This window comes from Giraffa tippelskirchi, chromosome 2 (genome assembly GCF_054371585.1).
Source record: "Giraffa tippelskirchi isolate mGirTip1 chromosome 2, T2T-mGirTip1v1.2.pri, whole genome shotgun sequence".
Taxonomy (NCBI): Eukaryota; Metazoa; Chordata; class Mammalia; order Artiodactyla; family Giraffidae; genus Giraffa; species Giraffa tippelskirchi.
Window position 1 is genome coordinate 34,041,379 of NC_137276.1, and position 18,359 is coordinate 34,059,737.

General features: G+C 36.1%; 1 protein-coding gene across 3 annotated transcripts in view; it reads right to left on the reverse strand.

Annotated features, from left to right (window-relative positions):
- Positions 1-1,832: 1,832 nt before the first annotated feature.
- The window catches only part of LOC145531406 (cytochrome P450 2C19-like), a 53,744-nt gene continuing 37,217 nt past the window's right edge, over positions 1,833-18,359 (reverse strand). For all 3 annotated transcript variants that reach the window (XM_081553793.1, XM_081553810.1, XM_081553799.1), the window contains 4 exons: positions 11,105-11,246; positions 8,180-8,367; positions 2,930-3,071; positions 1,833-2,014 (listed from right to left, as the gene is read on the reverse strand). In XM_081553793.1, the coding sequence (XP_081409919.1) occupies positions 1,833-2,014; positions 2,930-3,071; positions 8,180-8,367; positions 11,105-11,246 (654 nt within the window). The remainder of the gene's footprint in view (positions 2,015-2,929; positions 3,072-8,179; positions 8,368-11,104; positions 11,247-18,359) is intronic.

The window sequence follows — 18,359 nt, forward strand, 5'->3', positions numbered from 1 at the left end:
CCTCACCCTCTCCAACATTTGTTATTTGTGGTCTTTTTGATGATAGCCATTTTGACAGGTGTGAGATGATTTCTCATTGTCATTTTGATTTGCATTTTTCTGATGATTAGCAATGTTGAACATCTTTTCATGTGCCTGGTAGCCATCAGTATGTCTTTCTTTAAAAAGTCTATTCATATCTTCTACCATTTTTAACAGAATTGCTTGTTTGATATTGAGTTGTATGAGCTGTTTATGTATTTTGGATATTAACCCCTATTGATCATATTATTTGTAAATATTTTCTCTAATTCTGAAGGTTGTCTTTTTGCTGATAACATCCTTTGCTGTGTGAAGTTTTTATGTTTAATTAAGTTCCATTTGTTTATTTTTGCTTTTATTTCTTTTGCCTTAAGAGACCAATCCAAAAACAATATTGCTATAATTTATGTCAAAGAGTGTTCTATGTTTTCTTCTTTGAGTTTCATGATTTCTGGTCTTACATTTAGGTCTTTCATCAGTTTTAAAGTTTCTTTTGTGTATGATGTAAGTAAATGTTCTAATTTCATTGTTTTACATGTAGTGCCATGTTTCCCCAGTACCACTTATGGAAGATAATGTCTTTTCACTATTGTATATACTTGCCTCCTTTGTCATAGATTAATTGACTCTATGTGCCTGAGTTTGTTTCTGAGCTCTCTGTGCTTTTCCATTGCTGTCTGTGCTTACACCATATCATGCTATTTTGATTACTGTAGCCTTGTAGTATAGTTTGAAGTCTGGGAGCTTCATTCTTTTTTTTCAAGAATGCTTTGGCAATTCATGGTCTTTTGTAGTTCTACATGAAGCTTAAAATTGTTTGTTACAGTGCTGTGGAAAATGTCAAGGGTATTTTGATAGGGGTTACATTAAATCCATAGATTGCTTTGGGTAGTATAAATATTTTCACAACATTTTTTGCCAGTCCAGTAGCTTAATTGTATAGTCTGGTATCAGAAAGTATAATGCCTCTGGCCTTGTTCTTCTTTCTCAGGATTGCTTTGGCTTTTCAGGGTCTTTTTGGTTACATACAAATTTTAGCATGGCTTCTCTATTTCTGCTGTTCATAATACTCCATTATGCTTTCAATATCCATGGCATCAAAGAGATGGCCTCTCTTTTAATTACAACTTGTGAAATTTGTGTTCTCTTTCATTTTGGAGAGAGATTGGCTATAGGTGATTTCTTATACACAATCTCATTGATTTCTGTTCTGATTTTTAATTGTAGTTTTCCGTGTCTGACTTTTAATTGCTCATTATCACTGATCTCAATATTCCCTACAGGATGAAGCTGCTCTTGAAAACAATTTTTCTCACTTTTAAAACCAAATCTCAAATAACTATGTAACAAGCATTCAAGGGAGATTTTCTGCTTTTATTCCCTCTGTCCTCCTCTGTGCATATCACTATAATGACCAGCATGATATCTTTGCCTTTTTTTTTTCCTTTCTTACTTACAATATGCACAAAAGAAGGAAAGACTGAGAAGTGGCTCATCAGATTCTGCTTTTTATTAGAAACATACACTGGAGAAATAGGTCTCATTGGCACACACTAATCATCATGCATTACTTTGTACTGAGTACATGGTACTAGGTACACATTACTACTTAATATTAGATATGTATTAGCATATGTGATGGTCAATACAAATGCTACAGGATATGGAGAATAGCAGACATATTTCTGTAGTGAAATTGCACAGGGAATGAGAAGAGGTCAGAGATGTGTTCTCAGGAAAGATTAACGATGCCCCCGATGAAAGGGAGTTAAAGACAATGCCACTGAGGAAGCTGTATGATCTAGCATTCTTCACACAGGAATGAAGCAGAGCTGGTAAGGAGGCGGCACATTAGCTATCCCAGTAACAGCTGGGGTGGTGTCGATGTCTTTTGTGTCAACCACAGATTTCAGGGTAAATTTTTGTAAAATTGTGGTCAGGAATAAAAACAGCTCCATGCGGGCCAGGCCCTCTCCCACACAAACCCGTTTTCCTGAAAATAACAAACATAGAGAGTACATACTCCTTGAACACTGTGCTTCTGGCTGCCAGAAACAGACTATGCAGTAACTTTTTGATGAATGTTTGAATGGATGGATGGAAGGCAAATGGCTAGATAGACAGATGGACAAAGGGTAGACACTCATGCTATCCATCTAACATCTAATCTTAACAGGTATCCTTCTCTTAGCAGATATTTATCGAGTTATCAGCACTATACCACATACTTCATTAAGTGTATTGTAACTCCATTTTGACATTTTCAAGGTTCCATCAATTTTTTTTCTAGAAATACTCATACATTGGTTGGATTTAGTTCCTAGTGTGATGGTCCAATGTCTTTCTTTCCATTCTTCACAGCCTCTATTCTCTGCTGGAAGTATATCAAATCTACATCGACCTTGAAGTTTTAAAGTTTTATAACACAGAATTACTTTTGTCTAAGATGCACTTCTCTTATATTTTCAGAACATAGCTTAAATTTTATTTCTGAATTAGAAAGAACTGGGTCACCTCTCCAAAGCTCTAGTAATCTACTCCAAAAATGAGGATGTCTCATAGGGAGAGAAAGTATGTGGGGATTGGGACTGCTGTCTCTCATTATGGAAAATGAGCATTTCAACCAGGCCCAGAGTGGGCACTATGGAAGTTCCAAAGGATGCCCAAAGGCACCTTGTCCACTGAAAGTGAAAGTCACTCAGTAGTGCCCGACTTTAGCAACCCCTTGGACTGTCCATGGAATTCTCTAGGCCAGAATACTGGAGTAGGTAACCTTTCCTTTCTCCAGGGGATCTTCCCAAACCAGGGATTGAACCCTGGTCTCCCACATTGCAGGTGGATTATTTACCCACTGAGCCACAAGGGAAACTTGTCCACTGGAGCAACGAAAAAAATAAATTTGTGTTACCTGCTGAGAAAGCCATGAAATAGTCGCTCTTCCTAAAGTTGCCATTTTCATCCAGGAAGTGGCCAGGGTCAAATACCTCTGGGTTGGGGAATTCTTTGTCATCATGTAGCACAGAAGACAGTGATGTCAATATATCTGTTCCCTGGAAAGAACAGATGAAGATAAACTAAACTATGAAGAACTCACAGAGCTAGAAGAACTGCTGAAAATCATTTAGTCCAATCTTAGGATCAATAGATGATTAAATTTTGGCTTGAAAGAAGGTCAGTGGCATTTTGAGTCAGACAGAACAGTAATAAAAAAGGATAAGTTTAAGACTAGTGGTGGTGATGCTGCCAAAATGAACACTGGCAGCATCTGAAATAGTACGTGGGTCCTAGAACTTATGAATCCTTTCTGCTAATCACCACATTAGGACATGGTATCTGCCCCCACCAGCTGCTTTATCATTTCAATTTTTACTCATCTCATACATGGATTATGGTTTAATATGGAAGTCTCTATTGTGCTTGAAATGTCTGTCTCGAATTATCTGTTTGTATGGCTTTTGTAAACAGGCATTTGATCTAATACAAAATAACCTCTTCTACAATAAGAATGTAAGCACAGTAACAAATATTACTGTTTACCATTGACATGCAGATTGTTTGTCTTTATTTAAAAATATAGTGCAGACTTCATCACAGATTAATCCTAGATTTGAAACACAGAAAGGACTGTAAAATTCGCAAAATCATTTCACAGCAATTCAGCTTAGGATCATTAGTTTAAGCAAGTTTTATCTATTAAAGCTAAAACTATTGGGTAAATGATTGAGAAGCAAGATACAAACCCATAAAGTACCAGGTAATCTTTTATTAATTAAATGTGAAAAAAAGGACCTGTGTCACGGAGTAATCTGGCAGATACCACTTTATCATGTGAGCAATACTGCACAACCAATAATGGGATAACTCACACATATGCCTTCACCTCCCCAATGAATTTCAGTAGGAACCACAAAGCACCCATATAGTTGAAATCGTAACTGGAATCTATGTCCAGAAAACAATCACACAAAACCGGCCTGAGGAATATTTCACATGACTACTAAATTGTACTCTTCACAGAGTTAAAATGTACTACAAGAAAACAAAGAGGGCAAACAAAACTGGTAACAGGGAGAACAGAGAGAACAAGGAAAAGATATCCAAATTATAATCTTGTTTCCAGGCTGGACACTGATTTTCAAAGACAAAAAGCCATAAAGTTTATTACAGAAAAACTAGGAAATTTTCAATATAGGCTGTACACTAGATAATATTATTCTATCAATGATAACTCTTGAGTATAATAGCTATTATTGCTCTGTATATAAAAATCGCTATTTTGAGTTATACATATGGAAATAGAGAAGTGTAGATAAGTAGATGGCTAGATTGATAAATGAATATTTGTGGAAGAAATTTTTACATATTGAGGTACGGAGAAGTCATTCTAGCTTATAAATGATTTAACTTGAATTTTATGCTAACTAGAACAGCCTGTTTGTGGCCTATCAAACATACACACTAATTATTAAGAAAATGTATACTGAACAGAAATAAAGAATGTCCGTGTTAAAAGCAACGATTAAACGCCTCCTTTCTGGGATGCCAATGTTGAAACTCTTGCAACAAGAAGACTCTTCTCTCAGGTGCCAAGGCCATACCAACTCGCTGTGCATATGCTGATAATGTTTTTTTCCAGCCTTGTAAGAATGTATCTCTGGCTTCCTGATGTTCTTTGCTCTGACAAGGTATACAACTGTGTGGATAAACCATACCTCTCCAGAGCAGTTCCTCAGAGTTATCTGAGAGGTTGTCTTCTGGGCTATAGTCCTCAGTTTGGGTCAAATAAAACTCTTTTCTGTTCCTAGTACAGATTGTTTATTGACTATTTCTCAACATTGCAAAAGCAGGTAAATATACAAATTCACATATAGCGTACATATGAACATGTTTTTAATGTTCTATGTTTAAAAATAATTAATGCAAACTTGGGGAAATCTTCCATCCCCTGCTGCTGCTGCTGCTGCTGCTGCTAAGTTGCTTCAGTCGTGTCCGACTCTGTGCAACCCCATAGACGGCAGCCCGCCAGGCTCCCCCGTCCCTGAGATTCTCAAGGCAAGAACACTGGAGTGGGTTGCCACTTCCTTCTCCAATGCATGAAAGTGAAAAATGAAAGTGAAGTCGCTCAGTCGTGTCTGACTCTTAGAGACCCCATGGACTGCAGCCTACCAGGCTCCCCCGTCCCTGGGATTCTCCTGGCAAGAGTACTGGAGTGGGGTGCCATTGCCTTCTCCATCCATCCCTTAAGGTTATCATATAAAAGGTCTACATCTCTTAATTACTCCCTTGTTTGTTTTTATATAAGAAATAAATAAAACATTTAAAATAACAAAAAAGGTACAAAAGCCAATACTTTCAGCAAACGCTGCTCAAACAAATGCATATTTCATAGAGAAATAAAAGAAGCATAATCATGACTCATCGTCATAAGTAAAAATTACCTGCATGAACCATCATCTAAATGTAAGCACTAAAACTAGGAAGTTTATAAGGGTAAATCTTTCAGACCTTATGCTGGAAAATGTTCTTTAGATAAACAAACAAACAAAACAATCCCACACATCAATCTTACAGCATTGCAAAATGTTCTTTTAGGCAGTCTTACATACTAACAAACATCTACCTATGTGCAAATATAGCCTTAGTACAAACAATGACCTAAGTATTTTAAATGGAAAATAATCAAGGAAGACACTTTGTGACACATGGGAATTATATGCAATATAAATTTCTGCTTCCAAAAAGACAGGGATATAGCCATTCAAGTTTGTTTAACATGTCCTTGACTGCTTCCATGCTACAACAGCAGAAGTGTACAAAGGGATACAAAAGGCATCAGACATTTCAAAGCTTCAAATTCTGAAATACTTACACTCTGAAGTATCACTTAAATACTGCAATACTTCTGTCTTAGAGCATTCTCCCAGTTTGCCCAGTGGCTCCAGCCTTGGATAAAACTAATCACTTATATGGTTGGTAAAAAGGTATAACAGAATCAGCCTCCTAATAATCTTATTGGAAAAGACCCTGATGCTGGGAAGGATTGAAGGCAAAAGCAGAAGAGGGCAGCAGAGGATGAGATGGTTAGACAGCACCACCGACTTAATGCACATGAAATTAAGGAAACTGGAAGGCAGTGGAGGACAGCAGAGCTTGCTGTGCTGCAGTCCATGGGGTCACAAAGAGTTGGACATGACTTAGTGACTAAACAAGAATAAAACTCAATATTTATGTTTCTACACTGGGAGGGCTATGCAGAAGGGGATGGTCATTCCCAGTATATGCTTGGTAACAGACGTATGACAATATAATGGTCATTTCCTAATGCAGTGGATGTGAGAGATGGGCCACTCCATTCTAGCACAGTGTTTCCCACATACTTAGAAATAAGAGGAGAAACAAGCTTGATCAATTATTACCTTAGACCCCAATGTCACAAAAGAAAAGTCTTCTCTCAGTATGTCCTTTGGTTAAAAAAAATAGTAGACTTGAAGTCCTAACCCTTGTATCAAAACTGCAATTACTGAGACAAGTCTCACAATCTAGTAAAATCATCAATTCTGTCTTCTCCAAGGATTAGCATTGGTACTTGTACCTTAAGAATCTCATTGCTTTCTTTCCCCAGCAAAATATAAATTTTAGTTATATTATTTTGTAACTTTAATAATAATATGTCTTGGCTTCAAGTGGATAAGAGAAGTTTTCGGCACACCAACTAGAAAGTCTGAATATATACAGATATTCTGTATATATTAGAGAGCATGAGAAACCTGCTAAGACAAAAATCTGTCTCAATATTCCAAAGTTTGGAGAACCTCAAAGAGGAAAGCTGACACCTAACGTTAATATTAGTCTCTGTCAATGTTTAAATTTTACACAAAATACTCAAAATGGGAGAGGTTACATCATTCCATCTGCCAAGGAGGAGAGGGATGGACCCTTTCTGGAAGAAAATAAATAACATCTGAACTCTGCATTTTTTCATTTATAAAAATTGGTATTTAACCAAAAGTAACTAGGCATTTCAAAGACACAACTAAGTGGCCAAAAGTAGAAGTGAGGAAAACAATAAATATACACCCACACTATGAAACATTTCTCACCTAATTTTATCATGCCAGCATGACCTTTAAAACAGAAATCCAATGAAAAAATTTTGAGGAAGAAAAGTTGTAAACCAAAAATCTCTCATACCATAACCAGTAAAGTCCTGAACAAAATGTAGCAAATGAAATCCACCTGCATATATATAATTACAATAGGTATTGTCAGTGGGAAAAGTGAGGTCAATGTATACAACCATACCAATAAGTACAGATATCAATATAAAAAATTATATACATGTTCACGACTAAAAATAGCATTAAAAATTAGAATATATTTTCTACTCTGATTCTTTAAAAAGTATGTAGCAAAATGTACATAAAATATCATTATCAATAGTGAAATGTTAACCGCCATTCTACTGAGATCAGAAATGAAAACAAGACTAAAAGAAAGTTATTAGCCCAGACAGCATGACAATGTATAGAGAAATTACAATTAATCTAGAGGGAAATTTTAAACACTGATGTTGAATTTGGCAAGATTGCTTCATATAAAGTTATTAAAATGATAAAATCAATTATATTTTCAATCCAGATAACAGAATGAAAAAGGAATTTTAAAACATTTAAAACAACAATGAACACCTAAGGGGAAAAAAGGAAAGATATGTAAGCCATTGTACAGAAAAAAAAATACTGAGAAAATTAAAGAAAGCCCTTCAAATCTAGACCATATATCATATAAATTAATGCAATGATTCAACATGTCATGATGTTTTATCTTTCCAAACTGACCTCATATTACCCTGACAAAAATCCCTGCAGCATTTTGGTAAATTGACAAATTGATACTAATATTCATTTGGAAATGTAAACAGTTAACTTTCATCAAACCAAATAAAAGAAACAGAAAATTTGGAAGTCTTGCACTGCTAGCTGTCAAAATCTGTTATAAAGCTTTACAGACTAAACTGGAAAAAATACACAATTCATCAAGCCTGCACACAAATGATTACTTATACTTCTTTCGTCTTGCTTTCATAGAGGATGGCAAAAACTGTCTAAAATGGGAACTTCAGTACCACCGAGGTCAGTATGAGAGAAACCAATGTTACCTTGGGGATGAGGTAGTTTCTGAATTTAACATCACAGTTCACAGCATGAGGTACGCTCGTGGGAGCCAGGTCAATGTATCTCTGGATCTCGTGCACCACAGCATCCATGTAGGGCATGTGGGTCCTGTCCTGCATGCAGGGGCTCCGGTGTCTGCCAATCACACGGTCAATCTCTTCCTGGATCTTAGCTGATAAGAGATAAGTAAGACTGAAGAAGAAAAAAATGCACACCACATTTGCACAGTAATTCAGGTATACATGATGCTTCATGAAGGTATCCCAACAGCATTATACACTTAAGTTATATGCTCAGAAATGCACCTTGACATGGAGAGAGAATTGCTATAATACAAATACATGTAAGTCTCTGACAAGCTAGACTTAAGATACAGCTAAACAGACTTCTAAGTTAGCATACACAATAATACAAGAAGAAATGATGAAATGTTTGAAAATATAAACACAATACAAGGTCAAGAAACTAAAGTTGTTGGAGAGAGAAAAACAGGAATCTAACTATTAATTTTATATCAAAATAATATGTGGATTGAAAATATAAATTATATGTGTTTTAGTGTATTTGTGTATTGTGTGTGTACAATATGCAGTGCTACTCTCTTCATCTTCCAATTGCCAAATGCTGTCACTTTCAACATTCTAGTGGTTTCTTCTGAAATTTTTGTCATATTTCTAATCAATGACTCTGTTTCTATTTTTTACATGCAGATTTTTAAACAATATCTGATTTCCTGGTATGAGAGTTGAGAATTTACATCTCTATCCCCACCTCATACAAAATACACACACAAATCCCCTTACTCCACTTCCAATATACTCACACCATAATTTTTAGTTCTTAGAACATTCATTTTAACATCATTCTGACTAAATAAACAATGCTCACTTGTAAGAAAACTACGATTATGCTTCCTTTTGGTACTTTCTTGGACCTTACTATGTTTCTTTAGCTCAGTTCATAACACTCCGTACCCTGATTTCCAAATACTGAGGTAGATGTTTCAAACTCCTAATAATAATTTCCCTATTATTCAGAGGCCACAAACAATCCATCACCTTTGGTCTTTTGTTCTTGGCCTCTCCCTTCATACCTGCTTTATCCACCTGATCCATTTAGAAGTGGATACTTTCCAGGCCTGCTATCTAGCAACAGCCCTGACACTTTTTCTGCTTCAAGAGTTCTCAAGATTCCTGAAGCCCATGACTTCTGACATGACTTCAGCCATTTGAATATGAAAGTTTGATAGTTGACTTGAATTCTGATGCCTTAGTGAACCCTAATCCTTTATCTATGACATGCTACATCTCTCTGAAAGTTTTTGTGATTTTCTCTTTTATTCTGGTGCTCTGAAATTTCATGACCTGTGTCATGGTGTGGAAATTTTTATTTCATTCACTCTGCTAGACATGTCAAGAGAATTTTCTATCTACATGGCAAAATTTGGGGGCCTTTTCTCCAGAGTGCTCACTCTCTGGAGTTTTTCTCTGGCTGCTCAAATTCAGAAAGCAGGATGGAGAAAGCAGCTAAGAGTCCCTGAATTCAAGAAGAGGATTTTTCCCTAACTTTTCCTCCAAGTTGTGACCTCACTCTTTGCCCCTGTCTCTGCCCAGTGTCCTGAGTGTAAAGCCTCTTAGCTTCAGTTTCTCTAGGCAATAAGCTTCTCTCATCCTATTGGGGAAGGAATGACCTGATAAAAGAAGCTGTCAAAGGGTTGTGGCTGCGACAGCTACCTTTATCAGTCTGTTTCTCCCTCTATCCTCTTTGACTCTTGGTACTTCTAAATACTGAAACTTACAGGATGGGAAGGATGCAAATGACTTTCCTTATTATACAACTTCCTCTTCTGACATGTAGGCCGTAACTTCATTCTCTGTTTGACTTCACTGTCACCTCTCAATATGCTCTGGTTTCAAAAATTTATTGAAGATGTGTTGGCTGTCTCTCCAGTTTTAAAAAGCTAACTCTGGCCTGTTAAGAGGCTATGGTCATTTTACCGAAACCCTAACACAACAGAAGATCATATGTATTTCTAAACTGCTGTTCACAGCTGTTTAACTTTTTAAAGGTTAATTTCTAACAAAAAGTTATTTGCAAAGGATAAAATTATTGACCCCCAACCCCCGCCACTACCAAATTCTTATTTTGGTAAGAAATATTTTCCTGGAAATAAACTTCTTGACTAATAAAATTCCTTTATATGCACATCTTAAACCAATTCCCTGTGAACATAACTTTTGAAAGCACTCACAACACTGAAAATTTCATCAGGTAGTCTCACAAAATTTCCAGGATTTCCATTTATGTTTCAATAAGCAGAATTTCCATTTTCCATGCCCTGGCTTTAGAACACTGCATTTTCAGAATGAGGAAACTCCAGAGTGATCTTTCCATAGGAAAGCCATTATGCAACGACAGGCCAACTCATGCTGGCTATGCCTGCTACATGTGACCTCCCATGAAATCCAAATGCTGCCTAGTTGATTTTCCTACCTTTCACAGTGTCTTCACTCCTGTCATCCTGCTCTATTATGTAAAGATGTCCCATTACTTTCCTTTCACTAAATCTGAAAAACATTAAGGTGCTCAAGCAGAGATTTAAGGGCTTCCCTGGTGGCTTGGTCCTTAAAGAATTGCCTGCAATGCAAGAGATTGCCTGCAATGCAGGAGACCTGGGCTTGATCTCTGGGTCAGGAAGATCCCCTGGAGAAGGAAATGGCAAACCACTCCAGTATTATAGTCTGAGAAATCCCATGGACAGAGGAGCCCAGCAGGCTATAGTCCATGAGGTCTCAAGAGTTGGACATGGCTTAGAGACTAAATCACCACAAGAGAAACAAGGTGGAAAGCACTCCTAGTCTCTTTCCAACATCTTTCCTGAAATCACCCTGCCCACTGTGTTATCATACCTGTGACCTCTGGGTGCTTTAGCAGGAGGAGGAGCCCATATCTCAGCGTGGTGCTCGTTGTCTCTGTCCCAGCTCCAAACAAATCAGATACAGTGATTGTCAGGTTTTCAAATGTATATTCTGATTGATGATTGTGTTTTTCCTAGGAATGATTTTATTTTTTAAAAATTAGAAAGCATACCAAAAGCAGGTAAACATGGCCCATTAACAGGTAAAAAACAAGTTGACACAAAGCATTCCTGATAACCCTAGACATATTGGATTTACTCAATAAAAACTTTAAAATTCATGTCTTAAACTGGCTCAAAAGCTGAAGAAAACAAGAACTAAAGCAAATCAGGAAAATATATAAACAAGTGGGGAATAATGAGAAAAGTATTATAAAAAAGAACCAAAGAGAAACTTTGGAGCTGAAAAGTACAATATCTGAAATTAAAAAAAAAAAAAAAAAATTACCAGAATTCTTCAACAGCAGACTGGAGGAAGCCCCCAAAAAACCATCAAACATGAAGCCAGGAGAACAGAAATTTCCTGTGAATATCAGGAAGAAAAAGGAAGAAAGAAAAATGAACAGAGCCTAAGATACAACTGGAACTCAAACAAATATACCAACATCCACTTAATGGGAGCCCCAGAAAAGAAAGAGAGAAGAAATAAAAAATAAATGTTTGAAAAAAGAATGGCTGAAAACTTCCAAAATTTGGTGAAATATATGTATGTATGAATAAAAGAAGCTAAACAAAATCCAAGAATATTGAAGCCAAAAAGACCCAGACCAAGGTGTATTTTAATCAAACTGGCAAAAGCCAAAAGTAGAGAATGTTTGAAGTGTCAAGGGAGAAGTGACTCATCATGTGCAAAGGACCCACAATAGCATAATATATCATTTTTCTCCAGAAACTGTGGAAACTATAAATCAATGGAAAGATATTAAGTCCTCAGTGTAAAAATGTCAACCAAAAATTCTATATCTGGCACAACTATCTCTCCACAAAATAGCTGATAGAAGATATCCCCAAAATAAAACATAAGGGGTTCCTTTTTAAAAGACTGGCCCTACAAAAAATACTAAAGGGAATCATCTTTCAGGTTAAAACAAAAATGTATTACATGATTATTCAAACCCAGATTGACAAATAAATATTTTTGTTAAAAATAATAATGTAGGTAAATACTAAAGGTAATATTATTGTATCCTAGTATAAAAACTCTTCTCTTCTATATTATTTAATAGAAAATTGAATAAAAATCATTAGAAATACATGTTCTAGGCAGAAAAGATATAAAGATTAAATTTATAACATCAACAAAATAAAGGGAGATGATATTGGTTGGGAGCAGAGTTAACATATGCAATTTGAAGCTACTGTGGAAGCAATTTATACTGGACTGCTATATATTTAGGATGTTAACAGTAATCCCCATTATAAGTATTAAGAAATCAATTAAAAAATAACACAAAAAATTTGAAGAGGGCATTAAAAAGGTGCCTGCAAAATTGATCAAACAAAAAATATGACTATAATGGAAAAATTGAGAAACAGCAATCATAAAATGCATTAGAGCAAAAAACAGCAGGACAGAAATAAAGCCATTAATATTAAACTAATTCTTCAATATTAATTAAAGTGGTTAATCACTCTGACTAAAACTCACAATTTGAGACAGATATTTAAAGAACAAGATTTTAAACTGTGTATATATATAAGCTATTATATATCCATACATGTATAGAATATAATTCAGGCATGCAAAAGAAGAAAATCTTAACACTTGTGATATCATGAAGGATGGCCCTTGAAGTTATCACAGTAAATGAAACAGATCAGATACAGAACTCTAACTACCATATGATCAAACTTACATGTGAAATATTTTAAAAATCTGATCTCATAAATATAGAGAACACATTGGCTACCAGAGATGAGGAGTGGTCAAGATGAATAAAGGAACTCAAAAGGTCCAAAATTCCAGTTATAAAATAAATAAGTCATGGGTAGCTACTACACAGCATGATGACTATAGTTAATACTGTATTGTATCTCTGAAAGTTTCTAAGAAAGTAAATCCTAAAAGTTCTCATTACAAGAAAGAAAACCCATAAACATGTGTGAATGGATGTTAACTACATTTATTACACTAATCATCTTGCAATATATACATATATTCAATCACTATGTTGTATATCTATAATTAATATATTTTATGTCAATTCTTTTCAATTAAAAACTGCATATTGTCTACAAGAAACCCACTTAAGACTGAAAGATACAAATATGTTGAATGAAAAAGAGAGATAAAGATTTTACAAGCAGTGAGTGACCAAATACAGCAGGAATGTCAGAAAAAAAAGTTAGATTTTAATCAAAAAGGAATTAAATGGAACAAATGAGAATGGAGTGTTTTTTTACCGGATCAACAAAGGTGAATTCTTCAAGAAGCTATAACATTATACATCTATATGTGGGCTTCTCCAGTGGCTCAGCAGTAAAGAATCTGCCTGCAGGTTCGATCCCTGGGTTGGGAAGATCCCATGTAGAAGAAAATGGTAACCCACTCCAGTATTCTCACTTGGAACATCCCATGAACAAAGAAGCGTAACGGGCTACAGCCCATGGGGTCACAAAAGAGTTGGACAGGACTTAGCTACTAAGCAACAACAATAACAACACTACCTATGTGCACCAAACAACAGAGTCACAAAATATATGAAGCAAACATTGAAATAATTGAAAGGATAAATGAAGAGTTCTGTAATAATATTAGGAGACAGGCTTAGTATTACACTGGACACAGTGAAGAAACAATCTATGAACTTGAGGATATCACAGTAGAAACCTCTAAAACAAAGAGAAAAAGACTTTAAAAAGAGAGACAGGAAAAGGAAAAAGCAAATCTAAGGACTATGGGACAAGTTCAAAATGTAACATACTCATATTGGGAATGCCGAAGGAAAAGGAAAAGAAGTAGAAAAAATATTTGAGACAATAATGAATCAGAATTTCCCCCAAATTAGTGTCATACACCAAACTACAGATCTAAGAAACTCAAAGAACACTGATTAAAATATTGCCAAAAAACAAAAACAAATCCTACTCTAGGCATACATTTTCAAACTACAAAAAGTCAGAGGTAAATTTAAAATTCTTAAAAAGCCAAAAATAAAAAGTGCCTTACTTAAGAGGAAAAAGGATGAGAATTATTCTGACTTTCCGTCACATACCTTGTAAGTAAGAAGAGAGTGGAGTAAAATATTTAAAGTGTTGAGAAAAAGAAACCACAAACCACGACTGTGTACCCTGCAAAATGATGTTTCCACAGGGAAAGAAATGAAGAACTGCTCAGACCAAAAAAAAAAGTAATCTGTTACCAGTAGGACTACCTTGCTAGAAGTATTAAAAGAAATTCTTTCAAGAGAAAGAAAATCATATCAATCAAAACCACATCTACATAAAGAAATAAAGAATTACAAAGAAAATAATGCATAAACATAAAAAAGTTTTCTTTTCCTCATTCATAACTGATTTAACAGCTAAAAATTCAAAATAACAACAATGTATTTGATGGAGTAATTCTTACAAATACATCATATATAAATATATATATGCTTATATACAGGTGGGATGAATGACAGCATGCTACAAGGGATGGAAGGGAAGAATTAGAATTATTTTGTTACTATGAGATAGTTACACTGACAGTGAAATGGTGCAGGAACAACTAGGTGCAGGAAAAACACAGGACATGACCCTGTGTTTGTGTTGTTTCCTTAGTGAACAGTGACGTTGAATGGACCCTGTCTCACTCCATATAAAAAATTCAACTCAAAATAGATGAAAAATTTAAATATGATACACACACACATATCTTTAATGCCTAACTCATAGAAACTCACAGAAAGAGAGCAACTATCAGGAGTTGGGGTGGGGCTACCAGGAGAAATAGGGAGATAATTGGTCAAAGGATAAAAATCTCCAGGTGTGAGATGAATAGGTTTGGGGGATCTAATGTACATTATGGTGATTATAGCTAACAATACGGTATTATACACTTGAAAGTTGCTAACAGAGTAAAGTGTTAAATGCCCTCACCATTAAAAAAGGAAATAGTAATTAGGTGAGTAGATAGAGGACATAACCCAATGCTAGTGTGGTAACCCTGGTGGTTCAGACAGTAAAGCATCTGCCTACAATGCGGGAGACCTGGGTTCAATCCCTGGGTTGGGAAGATTCCCTGGAGAAGGAAATGGCAACTCACTCCAGTGTTCTTGCCTGGAAAATCCCATGGATGGAGGAGCGTGGTGGGCTACAGTCCATGGGGTTGCAAAGAGTCAGACACGACTGAGCAAATTCACTTAGTGTGGTAATCACTCTATAATATGTACGTGTATCAAATTAACACACTGCCCAGTGCTCTCTGACAACCTGGAGGGGTGGGAAGTGGGAGGTGGGATGTGGGAGGGAAGTTCAAGAGGGTGGAGACATATGTATATCTATGGCTGATTTATGTTTATGTATGGCAGAAACTAGCACAATATTGTAAAGCAATTATCCCCTAGTTAAAAATAAATTCTAAAAAAACCAGAAAAATATCTTACAAGAGTTAAATCCTTAAAACACTTAGAAGAAAATATTGTAGTATAGCTTTAAAAACTCAGAAATGGCAACCGATTCTTAAATTTGATACCAAAGTAACAAATATACATATGTGTGTACATATGTATTTGTCTAATATATATCATATTTCAATAAAATTAAAATGTTTATGTATCAAAAGCATAATGAAAGATGTGAAATTACAACCAATATCTTGGAAAAACAGCTGAACAACAATGACAATAAACCCAGTTTTAAAAAGGCAAAGGACTTGGATGATATTTCTCCAAACAAGAAAATACATTCAACGTCATTGTTCATTAAAGAAACACAAAATATAGTCACAACCAGATACAACTTCACATTACCTAAGCAAGCTTTAATAGTGTTAAAAATTAGAAAGTAAGTATTGGCAATTATGTGGGAAAATAGGAACTCTATACATTGGTGGCGGGAATATAAATGCTGCAGTCACTGTGGGAAAGTCTGGCTATTCCTCAAATGTTAGACACAAAATTATTAATATCGCATGTCTTCTCAATGCCACTCCAAGGAAAATATCAAACAAAAAGGAAAATGTGCCCATGAAGAAATTTGTACACAAATATTAGTAGCAGTATCTTTCAGAACACCCAAAGAAAAACAATACAAATGTTGACCAATACGTGGATGCACAAAAAATTATAGTACACACATACAATTGAATATTATTCAGCCATAAATGAAAAAAACAAAGTGCTCATACATATTACAACTTAGAAAATACTCCAAAACATTATATTGGGTGAAAGAAGCCAGAAACAAAAGGGGCGACGCTATGAGTCCTTTAATACAATGAATCCATAAAAGGCAAATCATAGAGACATAAAGCAGATTAAGTTGACACATGATGGGGTGGAGAGAATGGACAGTAATCATTTAATAGACATCATACATCTCTGTACAGTGATGAGAATGTTTTGAAACAAGAACTAATGATCACACAACATTGTGAATGCACTAAATACAACCAAAACGTACACTATTAATTGTATGGCATGCAGAAGATATTAAGAAACGGTGGCAAGAATACACAGAAGAACTATACAGTAAAGATCTTAATGACCCAGACAACCATGATGGTTTGATCACTCACCTCCAGCCAGACATCATGGAGTCCAAAGTGAGGCAAGCCTTAGGAAGCATCACTACAAACAAAGCTAGTGGAGGTGATGGAATTCCAGTTGATCTATTTCATGTTTTAAAAGATGATGCTTTTACAGTGCTGCACTCAGTATGCCAGCAAATTTGGGAAACTCAGCAGTGGCCACAGGACTGGAAAAGGTCAGTTTTCATTCCAATCCCAAAGAAAGTCAATGCCAAAAATGCTCGAACTACCACACAGTTGCACTCATCTTACACACTAGCAAAGTAATGCTCAAAATTCTCCAAGCTAGGCTTCAACAGTACCTGAAGCAAGATCTTCCAGATGTTCAAGCTGGATTTAGAAAAGGCAGAGGAACTAGAGAGCAAATTGCCAAAATCCGTTGGATCACAGAAAAAGCAAGAGAGTTCCAGAAAAACCTCTACTTCTGCTTTATTGACTATGCCAAAGCCTTTGACTGTGTGGATCACAGCAAACTGTGAAAAATTCTTCAAGAGATGGGAATACCAGACCACCTGATCTGCCTCCTGAGAAATCTGTATACAGGTCAAGAAGCAACAGTTAGAACCAGACATGGAACAACAGACTGGTTCCAAATTGGGAAAGAAGTACGTCAAGGCTGTATATTTTCACCCTGCTTATTTAACTTATATGCAGAGTACATCACATGTAATGCCAGGCTGGATGAAGCACAAGCTGGAATCAAGACTGCCAGCAGAAATACCGATAACCTCAGATACACAGATGACACCACCCTTATGGCAGAAAGCAAAGAGGAACTAAAGAGCCTCATCATGAAAGTGAAAGAGGAGAGTGAAAAAGTTGGCTTAAAACTCAACACTCAAAAAACGAAGATCATGGTATCCAGTCCCATCACTTCCTGGAAAATAGATGGGGAAATAATGGAAACGGTGAGAAACTTTATTTTCTTGGGTTCCAAAATCACTGCAGATGGTGACTGCAGCCATGAAATTAAAAGACGCTTGCTCCTTGGAAGAAAAGCTATGACCAACCTAGACAGCATATTAAAAAGCAGAGACATTACTTTGCCAGCAAAGTCCATCTAGTCAAAGCTATGGCTTTTCCAGGAGTCATGTATAGATGTGAGAGTTGGACCATAAAGAAAACTGAGTGCTGAAAAATTGATGCTTTTGAACTGTGGTGTTGGAGAAGACTCTTGAGAGTCCCTTGGACTGCAAGGAGATCCAACCAGTCCATCCTAAAGGAGATCAACACTGAATATTCATTGGAAGGACTGATGCTGAAGCTGAAGCTCCAATACTTTGGTCACTTGATTCGAAGAACTGACTCATTGGAAAAGACCTTGATGCTGGGAAAACTTCAAGGCAGGAGGAGAAGGGGACGACAGAGGATGAGATGGTTGAATGGCATCACCAACTCAATGGGCATGAGTTTGAGTAGGCTCTGGGAGTAGGTGATAGACAGGGAAGCCTGGCATGCTACAGTACATGGGGACACAAAGAATCAGACATGCCTGAGCGACTGAACTGAGTTG